Raw genomic sequence first — 22,304 nt, forward strand, 5'->3', positions numbered from 1 at the left:
ATGTTGTTCCAAACCTGTATGAGTTTCTGCGTTTTGATGAACACAAAACTAGATATTTTAAAGAATGTTGGTAACCAGACAGTTGACGGTAGCCATTGACTTTCATTGTATTTTGTTCCTACTGTGGAAGTCAATGGGGACCATGAAACTGATTGATTACCAACATTCTTCAAAATATCTTCTTTTGTGTTCAACAGATGAAAGAAATTCATATAGGTTTGGAACAACATAAGGGTGCGTAAGTATCAGTGATGGCAGAATTTTCACTTAATTTTCCAATTTTGGATGAACTAATAACCCTCTAATTCATAGTTATTGAGGAATTTAATGGAATTGTTTTGGTGCAAAACTTAAAATGAAATATCCAGATGTAAGTGTAAATTGACTCATGGCAGCACCAAACTCAACTGGGATACATGTCAGAACATATAAAGCGCAACAAGCAACTTTGTTGGATAAAATCGTATTAAATGTGCTCATATGGCTTTTTAATGGTGTAATTATTATTTTTATTTTTTTTGAAAACAAAATATGTATACAGATGAATGGCATAAACAGTCAATTTGCATGGATAGCTGAACACATCAGACCTATTTCTACAGCAAGTTCGATTAGGAAATCAAAAAAATGTACAGCAGCTTTTTTATTTTGAAGAGGTTTATTAGAATTTTGTAAGTATTTCTGAATATTAATGGCGTAATTAATTAAGTGGTGACATAAAATATGCTGAACCGGTTATTTGATTCGAGCTCTTCGAAAGAACCGATTCGCGCAAGAAGGCTAGATAACGTAACCAATCAGAATTGCCACTAGACCCCTCGTGAGTGAACCAGGAAGTGAGTCCAGAATGGGCTCTCTCTCTCTTCCGTCTAGATTCGCCTCTAGCCCTGAAAAACAGTTACACTGTTGCTTGGGGAAACATGGCCACTGCCGGAGATTCGAGGGGAGAGCTTCAGAAGGAATTAGTCTGTTCTATTTGCCTCGATTACTTCGACGACCCTGTTATTTTAAAATGCGGCCACAATTTCTGCCGCATGTGCATTTTGATGCACTGGGAGGAAAATGGAGGCGATGATGTTGGTTACCAGTGTCCGGAGTGCAGGATGGTGCGTGGTTTGTTTTGATAAACGTTGCTACATCCTCCCGGGTTGCTTAGCTACAGCTGCTTAAATGCACATAACGGGTTTATATATATATTTGCGTCTTAATCATGCAAAGTGGCTCAATCCGACAGTCTAAATAATAACCATACTTTACTATATTGTTAATATTAGGATTGATCACTCCGACCACGCTTATTGAATCACGAGCGTTTTCTCAGTGCAGCACCAATACTTTTCTGCGTCGTACATGAAACGGTGTCCTTTTTTGCAGGTGTTCGCAAAAATGAGTTTCACCAAGAACTACCTGGTAAAGAACTTAGTGGATAAACTGAGCGACTTCGACTACCTGAAGACGTGTAGGCCCTCTGCACCCCCAAAACCCGTGAAAATGGACGGGAAATGTGAGCGACACCACGAGGAACTGAAACTGTACTGCCACACGGACAGAAAGCCCATTTGCGTGGTGTGTCGGGAATCCAGAGCGCACAGGTGAGGCTCTCTGTGGACCCCACATTCAAGGGCTTGTCTCATCCTAACATTAACTTACCTAGACACTTAATTGATAGCCAGAACCGATTGATAGCATCGGTTATGATGCATTGACCACTGTCTGAGGACCAATGCTCTTTGTTGTAAAATTTTACATCAAAATGGTCTTAAAAAATAAACATCATACATCATTTTATTATTTTTCTAGACACCATGATGTTGCTCCTGTACCCGAGGTTGTTGAAGACATGAAGGTTTGTTCTAGATTCCTTCTTTCCTCAGAGTTTGTTGGTTGTGTGTAATTATTAGCCTTTCTGTCTCTATCACTCTTTTGTGGTGTGTCTTTTCCCTCTCTTCTTGTCCTACTTCCTGTTATCTTAGTCTAAATGGCTGACTTGGCACTAGAAACCGTTGACGTTGTTTCTTGGCTAACCTTGGAGATAGAACAAGGAGTAACTATCTGTCACCATAGTGCTGGATGTACATGTGGGATTTAGCACTTTAAGTGTTCTTATTTAACAGACACAGACAGCCTTGAATTAGCACATAGACATTGTTTGCAGTCTTAACATTGTTTTCAGAAGTTGAGACAAGTGTTAGAACCAGTGTTCGGAACAGGGTGTGAAATTAACACCTGTGAAATGCGGGTACTTTTTGCACAGCAGCAGGTCATTTTGTCAGCTTATACACAGATGTTTGTGAGCCTGTGAGGAGGTTTAATATTTTCTTCATGTTCACAGTCTCATGTGAATGCTCAAATTAACCTTGACCATTTACCTATTTATTTTTTTAACAACTTTCTCATTTCACTTTGAGGTGCATTGTGAATGTAGAGCACTGTATATTATTTTATTTATTTTGATAAATAGCAAAAAAAAACTCCATATTGTTAAAATATATTATTATTATAAGTGATGTACGTTTTAACTTAAATGGGCAAATATTTAAGAGTCTATGACTAGGCTAGATCAATATTGCAGTGATTATTATGTTTCTAGCATGTTAACTTATATGTTTGGCAACAGTTCTTCTAACCCTAATTTTCATTTCACTTAAACAACCTTAAATAATTTCTTAAAAAATGTAGGAAGGCACATCATGGCTATATTCCATGATGACAAACCCAAAATTCATTAGGCTCAAATAATGAAAGAAGGTTTGGAACGGAGCATGTAGAATAAATTTTACACCTCTGAGTCCAGACCTTAAAGGTCCCATGACATGAAATTTTCACTTTCTGAGGTTTTTTAACATTATGAGTTCCCCTAGCCTTGTATATGGTCCCCACGTTTCTAGAAATTTCAATCGGTGTAAATCGAGCTTTTGCTATCTTTCTCTGCCTTTGAGAAAATGGAGGCTCATACGCGCTGATCTTGAATCTCCTCCTTATGACGTCATAAGGAGGAAATGTTACCTCCCCTGTCTCTGCTTTGCCCGCCCATGAGAAAATGCACGCGCACGATTTTAGTTTGTCCACGAGAGATATCATGGCTTTTGAGCGAGCGAAGCATAACAATTGCTCAATAATTGGATGTACAAATGAACACCAAAGGGTCAATACAGAGCTGGGCTTGCTGAACGTCTGAAACTAAAGTCTGGATCACTCTCTTCTCAGCTAACGTTACACACCTCGGACAAGTAAGTCAACTAATGATATATAAGTGTGTTGCTTTACTGTTTATGGTTACCTATATTGTTACACGTAGAATGTGGCTGTAACATTAGCTATGCAGTATATGTGTGTGAATACACACACTGTAACGCGAGTGTTGTACACGTCTTTGTTATTTGGATAACCGTTTTCCTGTTGGTTATATGGCGTGCGCGATATCCACATTTCAAGATCGCAGAGCTTGATGTAATTGTAATAAGATAAATTACAGACGTTACAGATCTCTCATGAAAAGGCAACAGTAGGTTAGCGTTAGCTACATGATAATAACTGTAAACCATCCGAATAAAGTACCGTATCCAGACATAATATTTTAAACTAACCATTCGGAAACGTCCTGCTGGAGCCGCTGAGTTGCAACTTCTTCATCCGGATCAGATTCTGGGTCAAACTGAAATGCTTGAAAGACTGCGTGTCTTCGTGCCATTGCTATATCCAACGTAAACATGCACGCCAAGGTACCGTTGGAGGGTGGGTGTGGCCTTGACCATCTTGCGCCGCCTTTCTCCTCCTCATTATCATTTAAGGCTACAGACACCGAAACGGCCCGTCTGAAGGAAGCTCATTCCTTTAGTTTGGTCAAATTTCTGGTCTACTCCAGGACATCCCAAAGACTTATAATGAATTTAAGGTCTTGGATCATAGGTGCCAATTCATGTGTGAAAATGATTCTTTCACAATTTTGAGCCTGATTAATCTTGGCATTGTCATCCTGGAATATGACCATGATGTGTCTTCCTACATGATGTGTCTTCCTACATAGATGTTTAAGAAATGAAAAGCTACACACTTCATCAATTCAAGTTAGAAGAACTGTTGCCAAACATATAACATGCTAGAAACATAATAATCACTGCAATAGTGATCCAATCATAGACTTTTGCCTATTTAAATTCTTTTGACTGGGCAGTGTATTATTAAAATATTATATTGTTAAAATGTACGCATTTTAAGCTAACTTTAGTTGTATAATTCCAAATATTATGGTTAATGTTTGTAGTTAACCTAAATTGGGTTCCAACAAGATGAATGGGAAGTTAAGTGGAACTCTGTTATTTTTATATTATTAGATTATATATTCGAATTTTTTATATATTTGGAAAATCAAAATGGCAAAAAAAAAAATCAAAATGGCTGATAAAATTGTAGCCTGGAAATCCAGACCCAAATCTGAAAGATTAAGGGTCTGGCATCGAGTAATGGAAATCGCCCAACTCCAGGGGCGGCACCAAGCATGCATTTGAAAATCTCACTGCACGCAATTGGATAACACTACGACCAGTCACTGTCGTGATTGCGCTGTCACTAGCGCTGCCGTCATCTGTTTAGCTCACCTCTGGCCCGCCTATATCAGATACTCCGATGTGATTGGTGCAGCTCGGCTACAAGGGCATAGTTAATGAGCATCATTACTCAATGCCAGAGTAACTCGCTGAGCAAATTCAAATTGTGCTCTCGCGAGAACTCTGGATTTCCAGGGTAATAAAATTGTGCTTTCATCAGCAACTGTGACTGGTGGGCAAGAAGTTCATTTCTTACACTTTTCTGGAAACTTCCACAAGGAAGTGTGACGTATTTCACACTTGTGAATTATCTTTTCCCTTTGGATTCTTTGTGATGCTCCTTGTTCACAGCCCAAGGTTAAACATGTTCAAATATTTGATGGTAATGCAAAGCAGCAAGTGAGTGTAGCTCTGCACAAGAACATTCATAGAATTTGATAAAGTCTGCAATGCTAAACTCCCTCACAGTCTCGTGTCCAGTTTCATTATGGGAATTGTTGACCTCTGCGTTTAACTATTTTGTATCTTTGCTGATTCAGTAATATACAGTCCATATATGTCCACAAGATCCTTCCTAGAAATATTTCTTCCATTACTGATTGTACTTTGCATAATAATTTATGCTGTAACACTACAAGTTTAAAGTTTTCTCTCTTTATTTGATATGCAGAGTGAGCTCAAGCTAAGACTCATCAAGCTGAACTGGCAGAAATCCATGTGTACTAGAGTAAAGAGCACAGACGAGCAGGCCAGATCTGATGTCAAGGTATGAAAGCCCGATTGTTCCCACGCTGACTTTGCGTACATACAAATGACTCGAAATTGTTGGTTATATAACCTGCTGAGGATTTATGATCCATGTTGAGGCCCAGATGTCGAATCTCAAGCATTTGTCTTAACAGCTTAAAAAACAAGCCTTGAAGGAGAAGATCGAGGAAGATGTCGGTGCCCTGGTTCAGTTTTTGTTGGATGAGAAGGATGATCTGTTGGAAAGGTTGGAGGCCGAAGCGGTGGCCACTATCGGGCTGATCGATGCCAACCTAAAGCGTGTGGAGAGCGAGGCAGCCAAAGTGGACAAAGCCATCACTGAAATTCAAAATCACCTGAGTGACAGCGCTAACTTTGAGGTGAAGAAATTCAACAGCTGATATATTATTAACAAAAATTTCCCTAATCACACACGCACATTTGTTAATATGAAGCCCATTTACGCCTAGTGAAAGAAAATAAGACAATTGTGAATTCTTATCTCTTACATTTGCAACTTTATTTATTGAAAAGGCCCGTTCACACCAAGAATGATAATTATATTAGCTATATAATAACTATATTTGCATCCAAAAAATATCATCCAACAGTTGTGTTGTATGCTGCCTTACAGGTTGTGAACTATTCCTTTATGAATTTCTTCTGCTGAACACAAAAGAAGATGTTTTGAAGAATGTCAGTAACCAAACAGTTGAATGGACCCCATTGACTCCAATAGGATTTTTTTTCCTACTATGGAAGTCAATGGGGTCCATCAACTGTCTGGTTACTGACATTTATCAAAATATCTTCTTTTGTGTTCAGTAGAAGAAAGAAATTCATACAGTTTGAAACAACTTGAGGATGAGTAAATGATGACAGAATTTTCATTTTTAAGTGAACTATTACTTTAAATGCTCAAGCTCTTAAGTCAGGTGGATTGTGATTGGCTGCAAAAGTTACATTCATCAGCTGGAGAAAAAAAAATTCTGGAAGTGATTCCTACAATATTGTTCCTTTGTCATTATCATTTTAGCTGTGGAGGTCTCTATTCTCTTAAAATTGTCATTGTTATAACTTTATAGCTAGCTATAGTTATTATTACAAGTATCGTCCTTGGTGTAAACAGCCCTTAATTGTGACTAATTCTCATTTTGACTTTTTATAAAACAATAATGACAGTATATCTCGCCTTGTTGTGCAAATTGCAACTGTTTTTTGTAATTGTGACTATATCTTCCAGTTCTCACTGTGTGACATTATTAACATTTAACTTTTCCTCCCTCTTCAGAGTATCAGTCATTCATACTTAAGGTATGTAAATCTGTTAATTCCTTAACCTGTAGCTAAATCTGCCCTGCTAAAAATCAATGTATTTTAGGTTTTTATCTCTCGTAATGTTTTTTTTTTCTTTCTTATAGCCCCTGCCACGTCAACCTGGGTGTCCAGGCCTCTAACTCTCCTCCAGATTTCTCCGAGTTCACAGGCCCCTTTCAGCTCATCATGTGGAAAAAGATGATGCACGTGTTACACACAAGTGAGTGCTTTTGTTGCGGCCACATTTACCATTGGCAAATTTTCTAGTCATTTCCCCACACATGCAAAATCACTACATTGACCAACAGAAAGCTGCTTGGTTTGAAAATGGCTTCTGTGTGAACGGTGCTTCATGCATCACAACACTATTGTCAATAGACAATGAACCCTTTGTTTGCCCTCAACATTTTGCCATGTGAGATATGTGGTGATAAGTTAACATGACGAAACGGCTAACCAGATGTTCCCTGTTTTCCAGTGCCTCAGAATTTGACTCTAGATTTAGACACCGCTCACCCCTCGTTGACCATCAGCGACTTTGACACCAAAGTGGAGGAGGGCCGCGTACGCTCCCAGGAGCCCGACATGCCGCAACGCTTCACTCGTTTTTTCGGGGTGCTCGCCACCGCCCAGTATTCCAGCGGCCAGCACTACTGGGAGGTGGATGTGCGGGACAAGGGGGTCTGGTATCTGGGCGTCACCACCGAGTACAGCAACCGCAAAGGTTTTGTAAACCTTTCGCCCTCTGCTGGCTACTGGAGCCTGTGTCTCCAAGACCGACTGTACGCCAACGAGGAAGACTCGCGCGTGCCCGTGGCGGACTACTGGAACTCTCCTCGTGTCGGCGTCTTCTTAGATTACGACCGGGGCCACGTTACTTTCTTCGACGCCGTCACTATGAAACGCATCTATAACTTTGTCACATACTTTGACGAGCCCGTCTCACCCTTCTTCAGCCCGGGGAAAAACGACCCGGGTAGCCGACTACAAATATGTCATTTCTACTGAAAACGAAGCGATGCGTACATGCAGTTCACAAGATATAAAATTTTAAAAAACGATAAATGCTCCTGTTGTTGCATCGAAGTAAACATTTCAGGGCATTTCCCTTCCTGGAAGTAGGGAGGAAGTTTGTTTTTAAGCTCTGCTGTGTCTTTGGATTCAGTTGATCTGAATGAATTAGCTGCGTAGAGCTTTGATACAACATAATATGAAGGAGTGAGATGAGTTTTTCTTGCTCGTGAATTATGATGTAGCCCCACTGAAATTCAGGTAGAGAGGCATTGCAGGTTTTTACGCAAATGTCGACTTTAGCTGCTCTGTGTCGTCTCGTCTTAGACCTCAGTGTTGTCTTTTGTACATCAGTGTAGAGGTGAAAATAAGGACTAAATCAGGCCAAAAATGTATTAATGCTTGGTATCAACATTTCAATTTGTAGAAATTTGTAAAATGATTTGGGGGGGGAAAAATAAGGTTTTTTTTGTTGTTTGTTTTTTGCCATATATTCCATTTTTATGGCATATATTTACAAAAAATGTTCTATATTATTTTACATTTATTTGAAATGTTTACATATTTTTTTTGTTGCAGTTTTGTTTTTAAGGAATGTGTTTGTTAGACAAATAACCGTGTTACATAAAGGCTCTGTGTTCGAACATATCGCAATAGCTCAGACTGCAATAGGTGCTATGCAACTTTGAGTTTGTGAGTTTTCGACAGATATGCTGCAAGGAGCGTCCTTTTGTTCATTTAATTATGTAAATGAGTTTATCCTGAAGCTTTGTGCCATTCATGTTACGTCATGTACCTTTCAAATCCATTATTAATTTTAATCTCTTATATTTGTTTAGCAGTAGTCAAATCTGTCTTGTGAGCTTGATGGTGAAGAGAGATGCTGAGAATGTTTGCTTTTACTGAAACATATCAGCATCTTTTTATTGAGCTCAGATGGTTTGTTCGTGTTGATATTTACTGAATTAGTTTATATACTAGAACCGCAGCAGTCATTTGTTCAAAATGTCTTTGAGCATACAAAGGATCAAGAAAACACTGGAACGGGTCACTTTTGGATCTTAAGATGTTTGTACATTGCTGTTAACGTGAACATGCTCTCACAACACTCCATGATAAAAGCTAGGATCTAAGTTTCTTTTAACATTTAGTAGTTTTGGTAATCACTGTCTATTTCCTCATAAGAAATGAGTTCAACTTGAAAACATTGACTCTTTGTATGTTTAGTGTATATATATATTTTTTAATTTGGCTTACTTTTAATTGCTGATGTAAGAGAACATGCATCACATTTGAGAGCATAACTGCTGGATGGCACCATGAGTACATTTGACTTTTATGAGATTTAAAACCACTGCAATGTTAAATGTTTTCCTCTACAGTCATCTAAAAAAATAAAATATTACAACAATTTTTTCATTTTCATATTTCATAGAACCAGGAAGTTCCATTTTATATCCATATATAATGTTTTTAAAAAGTGAATCATTTTGATTAGTGGTTAAAAAAAAAGACAAAACTATGATTTTCAAATGAATAGGATAGTTTTTATTCTAAACTCCAATATTGTCCAGTGAAATGTACATACGGTTGTTTCTTTGCTGTATAAGATTGTTATTTTAAACCACATTTATTAAATCATCTGTCCAAGCACTTTATCATGCATTGAATAGTGTAAAGGTCCATCCATACCCAGGACAAAATTAGCGTTCACACCAACGGACGATAATGTAATTGATCCTAAGATCGCTGCTGCAGTTGTCAACATGAAAGTCGCCATGAAATTGTCTCTTCAAATGAATTTTTTTTTTTATATATTGCAGTATTTTTGATTTATCTGTGCACATTTTTTATTTTTTTTTATTAATGTGCCATTGTAATCTTTAATCAAAACATCTCTGATGATGTGTTCACTGGCATGAGGGCGGGACAACCTGTCAGTCACATGAGATCAAGCCACAACAATCCAATCAATTCCAAATGCTCAAAATCAAGTCCCGCCCTACAATTCTTTGCTGTCCGAGAAGCCGTTTCACTCGGATATACTTCACAATAAGAAAGAAAAGAGTATCTTCTGTTTAATGGCGAATTATCAGCGGGTGGAAAATCATTTCAATGCTATTGTTCCTCTGCGTCCTTATGGTGTGGACTTCCGTATTCTGATTCTGCTGTTCATAGAGACATTTTGCAGGCACAAAAAGGCCCAATGTTTATTGTCAATATTTTTTGCCATGTATGAAGCACAGCTCACACTTTCAAAACAAGCATTTTTTTGTAAAATTTTTTTTAATGTATTGGTTAACGCGCCCAATTTGAAGCCGTTGCGAAATCTGCATGCTCTCGCAAAGTTCCCGATCGCGTGGATTCCTATTGAAATGCCTGGATTTTAAACTCCTCCTCGGATTTCACCCACTAAAATTCCCAGAACAATTGTAAATGTGACTGCACCTTTGGAGCAGTTTTAAAACTTTATAGTTATCGTTCTTAGTGTGAACAGGCCTTTACTGATGACGGTTCTCCAAAAAAGGCCCATCACGAAGCAACTTTTATATCAACTTGCAATTTGCATATATTATAAATTAATATACAGTATAGAAATATTTGTTTTTGGCTATTACAGTATTTTTTTATTTCCAGCCTGGCAATAGCAAATCATTACAAGTATCTCTGCTGCAGAAACCATATTCAGACTGCTGGTAAAATCATTATCATGCAAAAACATCATTTGCACAGATATAAGATATACGCTCACCGTTTCAGCTGTGAGCCACCGTTCATTAACCTTACAGTATCACATAAGCATAGAACATAAACCTTCAAAGAGACAAAGGAAATTTCCACAAAATTAAAGGGGGGTGATTCTGAAATCATTCGCTGGTGATGGACAATCTTGAAACAAATTATTCAGGAAAATGTGTACAAAACATTAAATAAATAGACAAATGAACAAACTAATACTGACTAAAGACAACATTTGGTTGCTACACTGTGAACATCTGGCGCCTGCATGATTATTTACAGAGAAGAGATATAATTCCATACAACTGATCATCTTTATAGAACATTAAAAAGGCAACAGGCCTATACTTGAAATACTTGGGTTTGATTATATTTCTATTTGCTTGTTGGATTTTTCAACACGTAAAGTAACCTTGTGCTTTAGAAAAATAAATAATTTGGAATGGAACAAATATGTCCTATTTTAGCTCCTTTTGTTAATTGGTTTGATTTTTTATTTTATTTTCTAAAAGACAGATATGAGAGAGAGAGAGAGAGAGAGAGAGAGAGAGAGAGAGAGAGAGAGAGAGAGAGAGAGAGAGAGAGAGAGAGAGAGAGAGAGAGAGAGAGAGAGAGAGAGAGAGAGAGAGAGAGAGAGAGAGAGAGAGAGAGAGAGAGAGAGAGAGAGGCGCATCACTTCCTGTGCTGTTGATATCTGTGAGGGATAATCAGCTCAGATGTTCAGTCTGAATGATTTAAACACCCAGTTGGCTGAAAGCGCTCACTGAATAGCTTGGATATAGTGAAATCCCAGTGGTAAATGCTGACAATACAAGAACCAGTGTCATTTACATGTTACATACACCAAATATGTTCATATGTACATAAATTTGTATATTTACAAATGCAGAATGTAACAGAATTAAGATACACAACTGTTGCAGTCATGGGAAGGTCAATCACCGAGACGGGAAAGGAATCTTGGAAATAATCGCCTTTTCGGGTAAGGGTTTAAGACGCGATTAACAAAATGTATATATACTTTTTATTTATACACAACTTACATGATTTCTAATAAGAATCTGTGCTTATTGATATGGTTTGTTATTTACAATCAACATTCCTGGTTTAGTACAGAAGTAGTTCTTTGTTTTGGAACATGAAAATCAGTAAAAGATTAAAGAAAAGTGCTTTTTGTTCCTTCGATTCTTCCTTTCTGGTTTGGCTGAGGATTTCGCTGATATGACTATGCAAACTGTGATGAACCGAAGTCACAGGAGAGTTTGTGTCACCCCGTGGCAGTGCCCGAGGGGTTACTGCAGGTACCGGTAGACTTTGAAGCAGTGGTTACCAGAATCGGCCACCACAACATGGCCGTCGGAGGTTAAAGCGAGACCCTGCGGCCCATACAGTGGGTCAGCGGTTGTGTTGATGTAGGAGAGAAATGAGCCTGAGCTGTCAAACACCTGAGGAAAACAAACAAACTTGTATTGTAGAGATTGTCGTCTTAAAAAAGTGCCACTGAAATGACTTATTTCTTGGAGATTTTGTAAAGAGGAAGTGGATGTTTAGAGGAGTCAGTACCTGTATTCTGCTGTTGCCCCAGTCTGCTACGATGATGTTGCCGTTAACATCGACAGCGACCCCTGTGGGCGCATTAAACTGGCCGTTTCCCTCTCCATGGGACCCAAATTTAAACAAAAACTCCCCATCTGCACTGTAGACCTGAGGAAATACACATTTTAAATCACCCATATTAAAAAAATACCTTTTTTTTTTTTTTACAATAAATGATGCATTCTATGATTTCTCCCATCATTTAAGTTTTACACATATGAAATGAATAATAACTGTAAATATCATCCAATCATGTCAGTAGCCAAATCATTTTTTTTTTTTTTTAAATGGAACAGGTTACCTCATGGGGGCAGCCATTTTGAAATCACATGACAGATACATATTTTGTTGTACTTCTGTAAACCCCATTATTGGAAACTTTGGTCACACTTAATTAATAGTTAGTTAATAGTGAGAATTGGACCCTAAACTATGACTTTTGCCTCAATTAACTCCTAATTACTGCTTATTTATAGTTAGTAAGGTAGTTGTTAAGTTTAGGTATTGGGTAGGGTTAAGGGATGCAGAATATGGTCATGGCAAATAAGGCATTAATATGTGCTTTGTAAGTACTAATAAACAGCAAATATCCTAGTAATATGCATGTTAATAAGCAACTAGTTAATAGTGAGAATTGGACCCCAACTAAAATGTTATTGAAACTTTCACTTGTGGAATAAATTAATTATAGCTGACTGCTAATATTGCATATTTACAATGACATCAACACCTGAAAACTATTGCATTTGTGTGAGATTGAGATTACATCTACACCACTAAGCCATATTGTCAATGCACTTAAATGATTACTAAGTGAACCTTTAATATTTATTAACATTTAATTGTACAGTGGGGAAAAATATTAATATCATAAACTATTTTTTTAAGTGTAAAGACTGTGATTTAAGGCATATTTAATGAATACTACAATTAAATAAATTATTTGTCTAAAGAATATATGAGTCAAAAAATATTTAATTTAAAGGGGTGGTATAGTGCCCCTTTTTACAATATGTAAAATAAGTCCCTGATGTCCCCAGAGTGTGTATGTGAAGTTTTAGCTCAAAATACTGCAGAGATCATTTTTTACAGCATGTTAAAGTTGTCAGTTTTTGAGGGTGAGCAAAAACACGTCGTTTCGTGTATGTCCCTTTAAATGCAAATGAGCTGCCGCTCCTGGCACAGAGGGCGGAGCTTCAACATCTCATGTGTGTTAGCAACTCCGATTACCTCACGCAGACAAGCACTAAAATGTCAGAAACTGTTACGCCTTTTATGTTCAAACCGGAGTCGTACAATGATGGAGAGACTCAAGAAGAAGTGACAACATGTAGAATGCAACAGGACGTTTCTGAATGGTTAGTTGATGAATTTATGTTGCTGATGTGGAGTTAACTATCTTCAAGTCTTTAGTTAGCATATTCTGTCATGATAATCTATAAATAGCTCGTGTGGGAACTGTTGTAAGATGCATACAGAGTGGCATGCTATTCGGGACTCACAATTGTGCTCTACTACAACAACTCTGTGTGTTCCCGGGGGCGGGGTTTACGTAAATTTTAGGAATGTCGTGTAGTCCCTATCAGCTGTTTGTTGTAGTCCTTAAAAAAACGACTTCTTTAAAAGCAAATATCTTTCTTTGCTTTGAATTTTGAGCGTTGTAACTTTGCAGATGTTGTTTATGCTAAAAACAGTAACATTACACACTAACTAAAGTTAGAAAAGTGAAATCATAATCAACCACTCCTTTAATATTCATTATGGTGTATGGAGTGTAGATTGATGTGGAAAAAAAAGTAATTTAAAGTAGTTTAACATAAGGCAGCAACATAAAATGTGAAAAAAATGAATGGGTACAGATACTTTCCCAAGGCAGATATACAGTATATACATACAATACAAATAAATCTAGTAATACTGTGAACTATTATTACAATTTAAAAGAGCTTTTTTCTATTTTTCTATATTTGATTAAATTATTAAATAATTTATTCCTGTTGTGGGTGATTCCGGTCTCTAGATATGGTTCAGGTCCCTTCGTTCAAGTTTATGGGATTCCCCCCCCCCCCCCGGGTTTATTGTCCAGCAGGTGAAAATTGTAAGAACGACCGAGAGATACACTCACCTTGACGGAGTGATTATGAAAGTCTGTCACCACAATTTCATTCTTGTTGTTGACAGCAACAAAGTGCGGGCCTGCATGTGAGGAAACAGAGAGAAATGGGGGAGAAGAAAGATTCAGACGTGATAAACACACAGAAAGAGAGCGGAGAGGAGAGCAGGGATGTCATGTGATCAAGCTCTCATAGCTGATTAGATAGATCTCGTGATGTAATGTGTATGGAAGCCTGCATCCTTATCATTGAACAATTTGATTTTTGACAACATTTGATTAGAAAGACAAAGCACAAAATCATTTGCTCTTGAATTCAGTTCTAGAATTAAACTTAATTTCAATAAGATAAATCACCACATTCTGGGATAAGAATTCACTCAATACTTACTGAACCCAGGGCCAGATTTACTAAACTTTTGCTCCAGTGCAAACTTTACACCACTTTTTTCTAAAAAGGAATGGGAAAAACACAAACAAGGGTAAGCGGAGACAAATAAATGACAGGGCAGAAGGGATTGAGACAAAAAAAAAGCGCAGAAACATTTCAAATGGTGCAAGGATGAAAATCATCCTTAAATGCTGGAACAAACATGGAGCAGACCAGAAGAACAATGGAAGACTGTCTAGAGATGCACATCCCAAACCAGTCCGCAAGCCACATGCACTTGCTTAAAAGGGTTAGGAAAAGGGACTGATGTATTTAAATAGTAAAATAAGCAGCAGCAAGAAAGTGTTTGGACGAGCTTCAAAAAGCATGACTAATATGCGTGTAGCTATCAGTATCTAAGAAAGAATATAGGCTCATTCATGTATGCATGCATTGGCCTTCATTATTTATCATACTGATAGATAATGCAACTGAAAATATAGCTTATGCTAAAGTGAAACAGGAACAGAACGGAGGCAGGGGAAATATATAAAAGATACATTCGTTTAGATTACAAAGGTTTACATCCTTTTAGACACTGGAACTGAAGCCTGTGTAAATCTGGCCATTTCTGTATAAAAAACACAGTTTTTGCGGCGTTTGTCTTCCCAGAATGGTTCTTAGTTGTTGCTTTTGTAGTGAAACACCATTTAGCTCTTGTTTCTTTAAAGTTTGTTCATGAATTGCAACAGTTTTGGTCACAGGAGTTCCTGAGCTGGACAAATTAGGTATTAGGAAGAGATGTTAGAGGACAAGCAGTCACAGCACACAACAGTGGGCGCCAAAAACACCTCTGCAACTCTTTAGTGCTTAGGTTAACCACCACAAACCACATTACATTATTCGACGTTGGGTTTATTAGCATTATGATACAGTGTTCAGGCTGTGTTCAATCGCTGTACCTGCGAACTGTCTGTCTGAAGTGCCTCTGGCTCCAAACTTGGTCACTAGTTTGCCATTAGACTGAAAGATGAACACACAGCAAGCTTTATTATCCACTGCGATGATATGACCGTTCCTGTCCACAGCCACTCCTTTGGGTCCCATCAGACGGCCAGCACCGATCTTATTCTGCATGGGGCACAGACATAAAGAGAGGTTCGTTCAGAGGACCTTATTAAACGGCTCTTAGGATTATGTAATTCTGAGTAGCCGAATCCTTGTCTCTTCCGTGAACAATCAAAGTCCCAGTGAAACAGAAGTTGCAACCGACTTTACTTCAGTGTTGTGACTCATTTCCAAGTGAAACGGAATATTTAATAGAGGGCGGGGTTTAGCAGACTGACAGTTGGAGGGGAGTGGTTAAGGATATTCAACCCAAGCTATCAAACTGACGTCATCAGAGAAGGAACACCATTCCAGAGCGAAAGCAAAATTTCTATTTATTTTGATTAAAGATTACCACATCAAACTAATTTTTTCTGTGTATTAACTTACACTGATTAATTTTTCACCACAAGACTAGTAATGTGCGCTAACAAAGGTTACTGCATAACTGCAAGGACGCTAACTGCATCCTGCTGACTTAAAAAAACAAACAAAACTTTTTGTGTTTTCACTATTTCTAATATTCCTCCTTGTTCTAGCTTACTCTTGTATTCCTCATTTTGTAAGTTCATTTGGAAAAAAGTGACTGCTAAATTAATACATGTAAATGTAAATTAGTCAACCATGGCATTGAGTAAGAAACAATATTTACAGAGTGAGCAAGAAACAAATTATGGCTTCAAGTATACTTCATTAATTGTAATTTAATTTATGTCAATATTTAAGGACTTGTACTGCTTGAGTTGTGCTGCTTAAATCTTTTTTGGAAACTGTGATTAAAAAAAATTATAATAAAATCACTGCTTTGATGAACAGAAAGTTAAAAAGAACAGTATTTATTTTAAATAGAAATTTGAGTAACAGTATAGTCTTTCCTGTCACACACATTCAATGTTTTATGGGGACATACCATACACATAATGATTTGTATACTGTACAAACTGTATATTCTATCCCCTAACCCTGAACCTACCCATCACAGAAAACTGTCAGCATTTTTACACTTCCTAAAAACATCACTTAGTATGATTTATAAGCCATTTTCCTCATGGGGACCAAAAAAATGTCCCCACAAGATCAAGGATTTCAGATATTGCCATCATCGTGGGAGACATTTTGTCCCCATAACGTAGGGTATACTGGAACCACACACACGTATGCATGTATGTATATATATAAACTGTAAATTATGATGTAAACATCACCTTGAATTTCCCATCAGGGGAGAAGATGCTGATCCATCTGTTATCATAATCAGCTACTATAATGTCTCCATTCGTGTCGACTGCCACTCCTGTCGGCCTCTGCAGTTGTCCTGGAGAACGACCTCTGACCCCAAACCGTGCTTTGAACTGGCCATCATTAGTAAACACCTTCATAAAAACAAACAGATGATACAATTTTGCACTGAATGCAATGAAAATCTGTCTATATCTCTGTATTGATCCCAAGTAAGATTACTGTGACACAATGATTCATTAATTTAATATCCACTAAATTGATTTAGAAATAAAGCCTATGATTTTTATAATATTGCTATACATCAACTAACCTGTATACACTGGTTGTTGCTGTCCGCTACAATGACCCTCCCATTAGTGGAAGCAGAGATGCCCTGTAGATTAGTGAACTCTCCCTTCTCCCTCCCCCGAGAGCCTGATGGGTCAGACAAAGGAAATTCACAAAATCAAAATAATATTTAACAACAATTTAATATGTCTAACTTCTTATTATGCACACAAAAAATGTTTTTATCCTGTGTTTCTTACCCACTCTGTAAATCAGCTCATCCTCTATGGGGTTTTCCTTCTTTTTGGTGGTGCTGTACATGCTGGAGGGTCTCCGTACGGCTTTCTGCCTGATGTGTCCTCCTGTCCCGCTAGGAGATTTAACCCTCCTCTTCACATCATCCGGAGACTGGGGCACATCTGACGGCTTTATCGCCCGCAGTCTGAACGGGCTGCCCCGCACGGGCTGTCCATAAAGCATCAAAGAGAACGAGTACTCCCCGTCGCTCTTAATCGTGTACCCTACCTCATACGTTCCGTTTTTATTGTCCACGACCTCCACCTCGACCGCCCGCACTCCGTCCTGCCCCGTTATCTCCCCTCGGAGGACCGCGTTACCGGTCCGCACAAGCTCGCTGTCCTTATCCTTAGTGGTAACAGTTGCGGTCACGTGCTGACCGACCAGGGCATGTCTGAGCCCTTCTCCCGTTGCCACACTGGTGTGTCCCACGGCACCCGTCGTCAGCAGGACGCCCAGGTTCTGGATGGAGCGTCGCAAGCCCTCAGTCTCTATCTGGCAGTCCAAGTGGGCGTTCTCGTGCGGCCGTTCAGGGAAGTCGTGGCAGGCGAGGGCGCTCACCCGCTCACTCATCTGCTTTTGGACCAGCAGGACTTCGGTGGCGCTGCCGTGGTTCAGGGCCTGCTCAGTGAAACTGCAGCTGTTCTGGATGTGCTCTTTTCCCTGCAGAAGACAGGATAACTGTGCCTGAAGCACCTGCACAGAACACAGCAGAAAGGAGCGTTAGAGAGATAGGAGTACAACCTGTTTAACATATAAGGACATTTCTGACCTTCTGCTTAGTGCTACAAATATTCTCCAGGTCGGTGATGAGCGCAGCCTGGCGTTGGTGCAATGCCTTCTCGAGCTCCTCAAATGTCATGTTGATCTCATTGACTGCTTCGTTCTTCCTCTCGATCAGCTGTTTAGAGATTTCATTCACCAGCTCAATGGCCGCTGTTAGCTGGGGCAGCCTGACCGAATAAAAAAGAACAGATTTTATCAGAGAAATGATGGAAAAGAGCCAAGTAATTTGGAAAACAGGCCGCAATATTATTCACAATCATCACTAAAAACAGCTTATAAAAGCATAATTTTGTTTTATATTTAGTCACTAGAAAAATTATTATATATTATTTTATATTCATATTTTCTTAATATCATGATATCAATGATATCTGAAATAATTTTAATAACAAAGACATGATAATGTTTTAAAAAATTATCATGTATTTGTTATTTAAATTATCTTAATAATAGTAATAATGAAGGAATATATATATATAATTTTTTATAAATTTTTTCATAATTGTAATAACAGTAATAAAACATTTCAAGACAAAATATTATATATATATATATATATATATATATATATATATATATATATATATATATATATAAACAAATAATTTAAAACTAACATAACATATTATTATTATGTAATGTTTTTTGAATATAACATTTTTAGAATAATAATGAAAATGTATTTGAAGCAATATGTATGTAGTGTGCTCTGTTGTTATTATTGAAGTGATGAATTGTATGTAACAGCTGACTATTACGAACGGCGCATATGTACCTGTTGCGTATAGCATCCAGCTGGTTCTTTAGCACTGCTTTGTGCTGTTCTAGAACATCCCGCAGTGGAACGGTCACATGCTCCCGGTGTTCCCCCTCCGTGCAGTCCAGGCACATGGCCGTCTCACACGACTCGCAGTAAAACTCCATCACCTGCAGGGGCACCAGTGAGCAACCCTTTCATTCAGCATACTAATGGATTATCAAAGGGAGCTAATGTATGCTAACAGGCCTGAACAGCGTAAACACACATGTATTATGACTTTGAAGAGACATAAAGGAAAAAGCTGGTAGTGACACAGCACCCTCTGCCAATGAAAAATTGGCTTAAATGTAGAGAAATCAGGGGTGGTAAAGGAATTCCCAATCCCTTGTAGCCGCGATTTTCCCTACAACCTCATTTTTGATGGTTTCTCCTTCATGTTCCCACCAAGTATTGCCAAATGTGGTTTCATCATCAGATGGTAAGAGGCTTACCTTGCCCTCGTGATTGGGACAGGAGAGCGGTTTCCCAGCGGCTGCTGCGCTGACAGACTCCAGCACGCTACAGGCCTCCGGCCGAGAACATTCTGGGTCTCTCTGCAGCACCTCCATGAGGTTTGTGATGAAGAAGTTGTTCTGTAGTGCCGCCACACCTTTCTCAGGCAAGATGGAGGTCTGTCTGCACACCGGGCAGGACAGTGTCAAAGACTGAGAGGGAATGTAGTTCTGTAGGCACCTGTGAGATAGAGAGAAGGACAGACACGATTAACAACATCAAACTAAATCAATCAGCCACAATTATCAGTCGCTATGTTTTACTCTCCTCATGTTCTTCCAAACCCTTTATTTCTTCTGTGGAACACAAAAGGAAATATTTTGAAGAAGGTCCACATTGCTGTTTTCCTAACAATGTTAGTGGATGGGGACCAAAGACTGTTGAGCTCCAAAAAGGACAAATAAAGGACAAATACTAAAAACCATCATAAAAGTAATCCATACGACTCATGCACTATATTCTAGAGTCATACGATAGCTTGTCACAATTCACATTCTTTTTATATGGAAAGGAGTAACATATATTTTGCTATAAATAACTCCCTTTGTGTTCTACTGAAGAAAGTAAGACATACAGGTTTTACTACTGAAGAAAGTAAGACATACAGGTTTTACAAAGATCATAGGGTGAGTAAATGATGACAGAATTTCCATTTTTGTGTGAACTATCCCTTTAAATAGGTATGTGATGTATTTTAACATCATATACAGTATTACACACGTCGCCTTTATTGTAAGCGTATCTTTGAAAAACAGATACCAACAACAACCATTAACATACACTACATTTCAAAAGGATTTAATTTTTTTTAAAGCAATTAATACTTTCATTTATCAATGAAGCTTTAAACTGTCAGTAAAGACATTTATACGTTTAAATGGTGCTTTTTAATCAAAGAATCCTAAAATATTAAGAAGTACAATTGTTTTAACAACAATATAAAAAGAAGAAATGTTTCTTGAGCAGCAAATCAGCATATTAAATGATTTCTGAAGGATCATGTGACACTGAAGACTGGAGTAATGATGCTGAAAATTCAGCTTAGCATCACAGGAATAAATTACATTTCAAAATATATTCAAATAGAGAACAGTTATTTTAAAATGTAATAGTCCATAATGTTACTGTTTTACTGTAAATGTGATCAAATAAATGCAGCCTCTGTGAGCATAAGATACTTTTTTTTTCCAAAACATTAATTAAAAAAAAACTATTCAAAACAAAAATCTGACCAAACCCAAACATTTGAATGCAGTGTATCTCACATTTCATAAATGATGTACTCCTGTGGGACAGTGTGAGAGCGAGAAGGCTAGGAGGGGAAGTGTTGCTGAAATTTCAGTCACAACACGAACAATCACAGTGGAAACACTCCACTGACATTCAACCCCACAGATACAACGACACGGAGAGTCTCACTGCACACATCTCATGCCATCTATGCAGAAGAAAATATTTGTGGTAGAGACAGAGCACCCATGCCAAGCATTGTCAGCATGTTGCATGAACTGTAAGTAAACAGTTCATGCAATCCTATGGTTTACAACTGATCTATGCTTCAATCATTAAGCATGTTATTAGAACAGTGAGCACTAATAGTAATATGCTCAGGCTAGGGATGTGACGGTGAGGAAAATTGTTCCCAGATTAATCAACGTGTGACAACACCGGAATCACATTTCAAAACACATATTTGCTTGAATATGTAAAGGCGCCTTTACATTTCGTATTGTCACTCGATAAGTGAAATCTGACTCCTGCTGCTGATCTGTTCGGCTCATGAGTCGTGCTGAATTGAGCAGACGCGTTCAGTTTTTAATTGTAGTGTCTGTTCTCTAACTCAACTAAATGATTTTTATTACTATAAAACAAATCAAAATCACGGTGGGGGTGGGGGGGGGTGGTGGTGCTGTGGTGTGCAAGTGAGTTAATCGGTGTGCGGCTGAACACCGTGTCACACCGGTAACACCGACCATCACAGCAAGCCTAATATCATGCCAGAGCTGTGGCCTTGTACTGTGGTGCTCATGTGGGAAATATGAGTTCAAGTGTGGCTCGCGTCATTACCAGATCTCCTCTCCATCGTATTTCTGGTTAGGAAGTAACCAGGTGAGTGTGGAGACAGGGGGGGTGGAGGGATGCTGAAAACTGTCGAGGAACATAGGTGGGTCGACTGTGTACATATATGCCTCCACTTATGCTGATTGGGTAGACATTTTGATTACTGATTGCTGGTTAGAATGACGTGATGATTGGATAGATCATTTGAACGTGTTCCTCCTGAACTTTGTTAATAAAACATAATTTAGCAACAGATACAGACCTTTCGCAGAAGGTGTGCAGGCAGGGCAGGACTTTAGGGTTGTGGTAGTGATCCAGACAGATACTACACACCAGGAACTGCTTGTCTATCTGGCGCACCACTGGGCTTGTGCGGCCGGTCTCAAACTTCGCCATGGTGACAGACATCCACAGAGAGGGCCGAGGGCCAGGACACACCTTAACCTGAAATGAAGAAGATGCTGAGTTATTAAAAGTCTTCAAACAGAAAAAAAAAACACAAGGTGTCATCATTTAAACTTTGAAATTATAAAGAGGCCAATTCACACTGCACCGACAGATGCCAACCAGCACGGACGATCAAAAGATTACAGCACGTCACTTCTCAGACATTACATGACAACAAAACAAGCGATGACAAACACCAAAAGTAACACACTGATCTGACAAAACCTGACAGTGTCTGTTGCCATTGGTCAGCGACCTCTATGTCTGTCGGTACAGTGTGAATTGTGTGAACAGTGTGAACAGCCTTTAAAGGGATAGTTCACCCAAAAATGAAAATTCTGTCAT

At 38.4% G+C, this 22,304-nt stretch overlaps 2 protein-coding genes across 6 annotated transcripts in view; one reads left to right on the forward strand and one right to left on the reverse strand.

The window, feature by feature from the left end:
- The first annotated feature begins 829 nt into the window (after positions 1–829).
- trim47 (tripartite motif containing 47) lies at positions 830–9,033 on the forward strand. Its single transcript, XM_082157613.1, has 8 exons — positions 830–1,106; positions 1,375–1,592; positions 1,801–1,846; positions 5,218–5,313; positions 5,450–5,674; positions 6,586–6,608; positions 6,716–6,831; positions 7,090–9,033. The coding sequence occupies exons 1-8, from the start codon at positions 921–923 to the stop codon at positions 7,617–7,619; spliced, it is 1,440 nt and encodes a 479-aa protein (XP_082013739.1). The 5' UTR covers positions 830–920; the 3' UTR covers positions 7,620–9,033.
- Positions 8,154–22,304, reverse strand: part of trim3b (tripartite motif containing 3b) — a 33,260-nt gene continuing 19,109 nt past the window's right edge. For 4 of the 5 annotated variants that reach the window (XM_082157609.1, XM_082157610.1, XM_082157608.1 and 1 more), the window contains 12 exons: positions 21,775–21,956; positions 19,391–19,631; positions 18,915–19,066; positions 18,126–18,306; positions 17,317–18,049; positions 17,100–17,203; positions 16,753–16,920; positions 15,403–15,571; positions 14,462–14,521; positions 14,083–14,153; positions 11,925–12,065; positions 8,154–11,806 (listed from right to left, as the gene is read on the reverse strand). In XM_082157609.1, the coding sequence (XP_082013735.1) occupies positions 11,654–11,806; positions 11,925–12,065; positions 14,083–14,153; positions 14,462–14,521; positions 15,403–15,571; positions 16,753–16,920; positions 17,100–17,203; positions 17,317–18,049; positions 18,126–18,306; positions 18,915–19,066; positions 19,391–19,631; positions 21,775–21,920 (2,319 nt within the window). In that variant the 5' untranslated portion in view covers positions 21,921–21,956 and the 3' untranslated portion in view covers positions 8,154–11,653. The remainder of the gene's footprint in view (positions 11,807–11,924; positions 12,066–14,082; positions 14,154–14,461; positions 14,522–15,402; positions 15,572–16,752; positions 16,921–17,099; positions 17,204–17,316; positions 18,050–18,125; positions 18,307–18,914; positions 19,067–19,390; positions 19,632–21,774; positions 21,957–22,304) is intronic. The other variant, XM_082157612.1, reaches the window with a different exon arrangement.

The sequence above is a fragment of the Leuciscus leuciscus genome (genome assembly GCF_965113295.1).
Source record: "Leuciscus leuciscus genome assembly, chromosome: 24".
In the NCBI taxonomy this organism is placed as follows: domain Eukaryota; kingdom Metazoa; phylum Chordata; class Actinopteri; order Cypriniformes; family Leuciscidae; genus Leuciscus; species Leuciscus leuciscus.

What these genes read in the sequence shown, in the direction of transcription:
- trim47 (XM_082157613.1), top strand. Translation starts at nt 921, where the DNA reads ATGGCCACTGCCGGAGATTCGAGGGGAGAGCTTCAGAAGGAATTAGTC. An exon ending in AGTGTCCGGAGTGCAGGATG is followed by an intron (nt 1,107 to 1,374) that starts GTGCGTGGTTTG and finishes CCTTTTTTGCAG; the next exon opens with GTGTTCGCAAAAATGAGTTT. An exon ending in CGGGAATCCAGAGCGCACAG is followed by an intron (nt 1,593 to 1,800) that starts GTGAGGCTCTCT and finishes TTATTTTTCTAG; the next exon opens with ACACCATGATGTTGCTCCTG.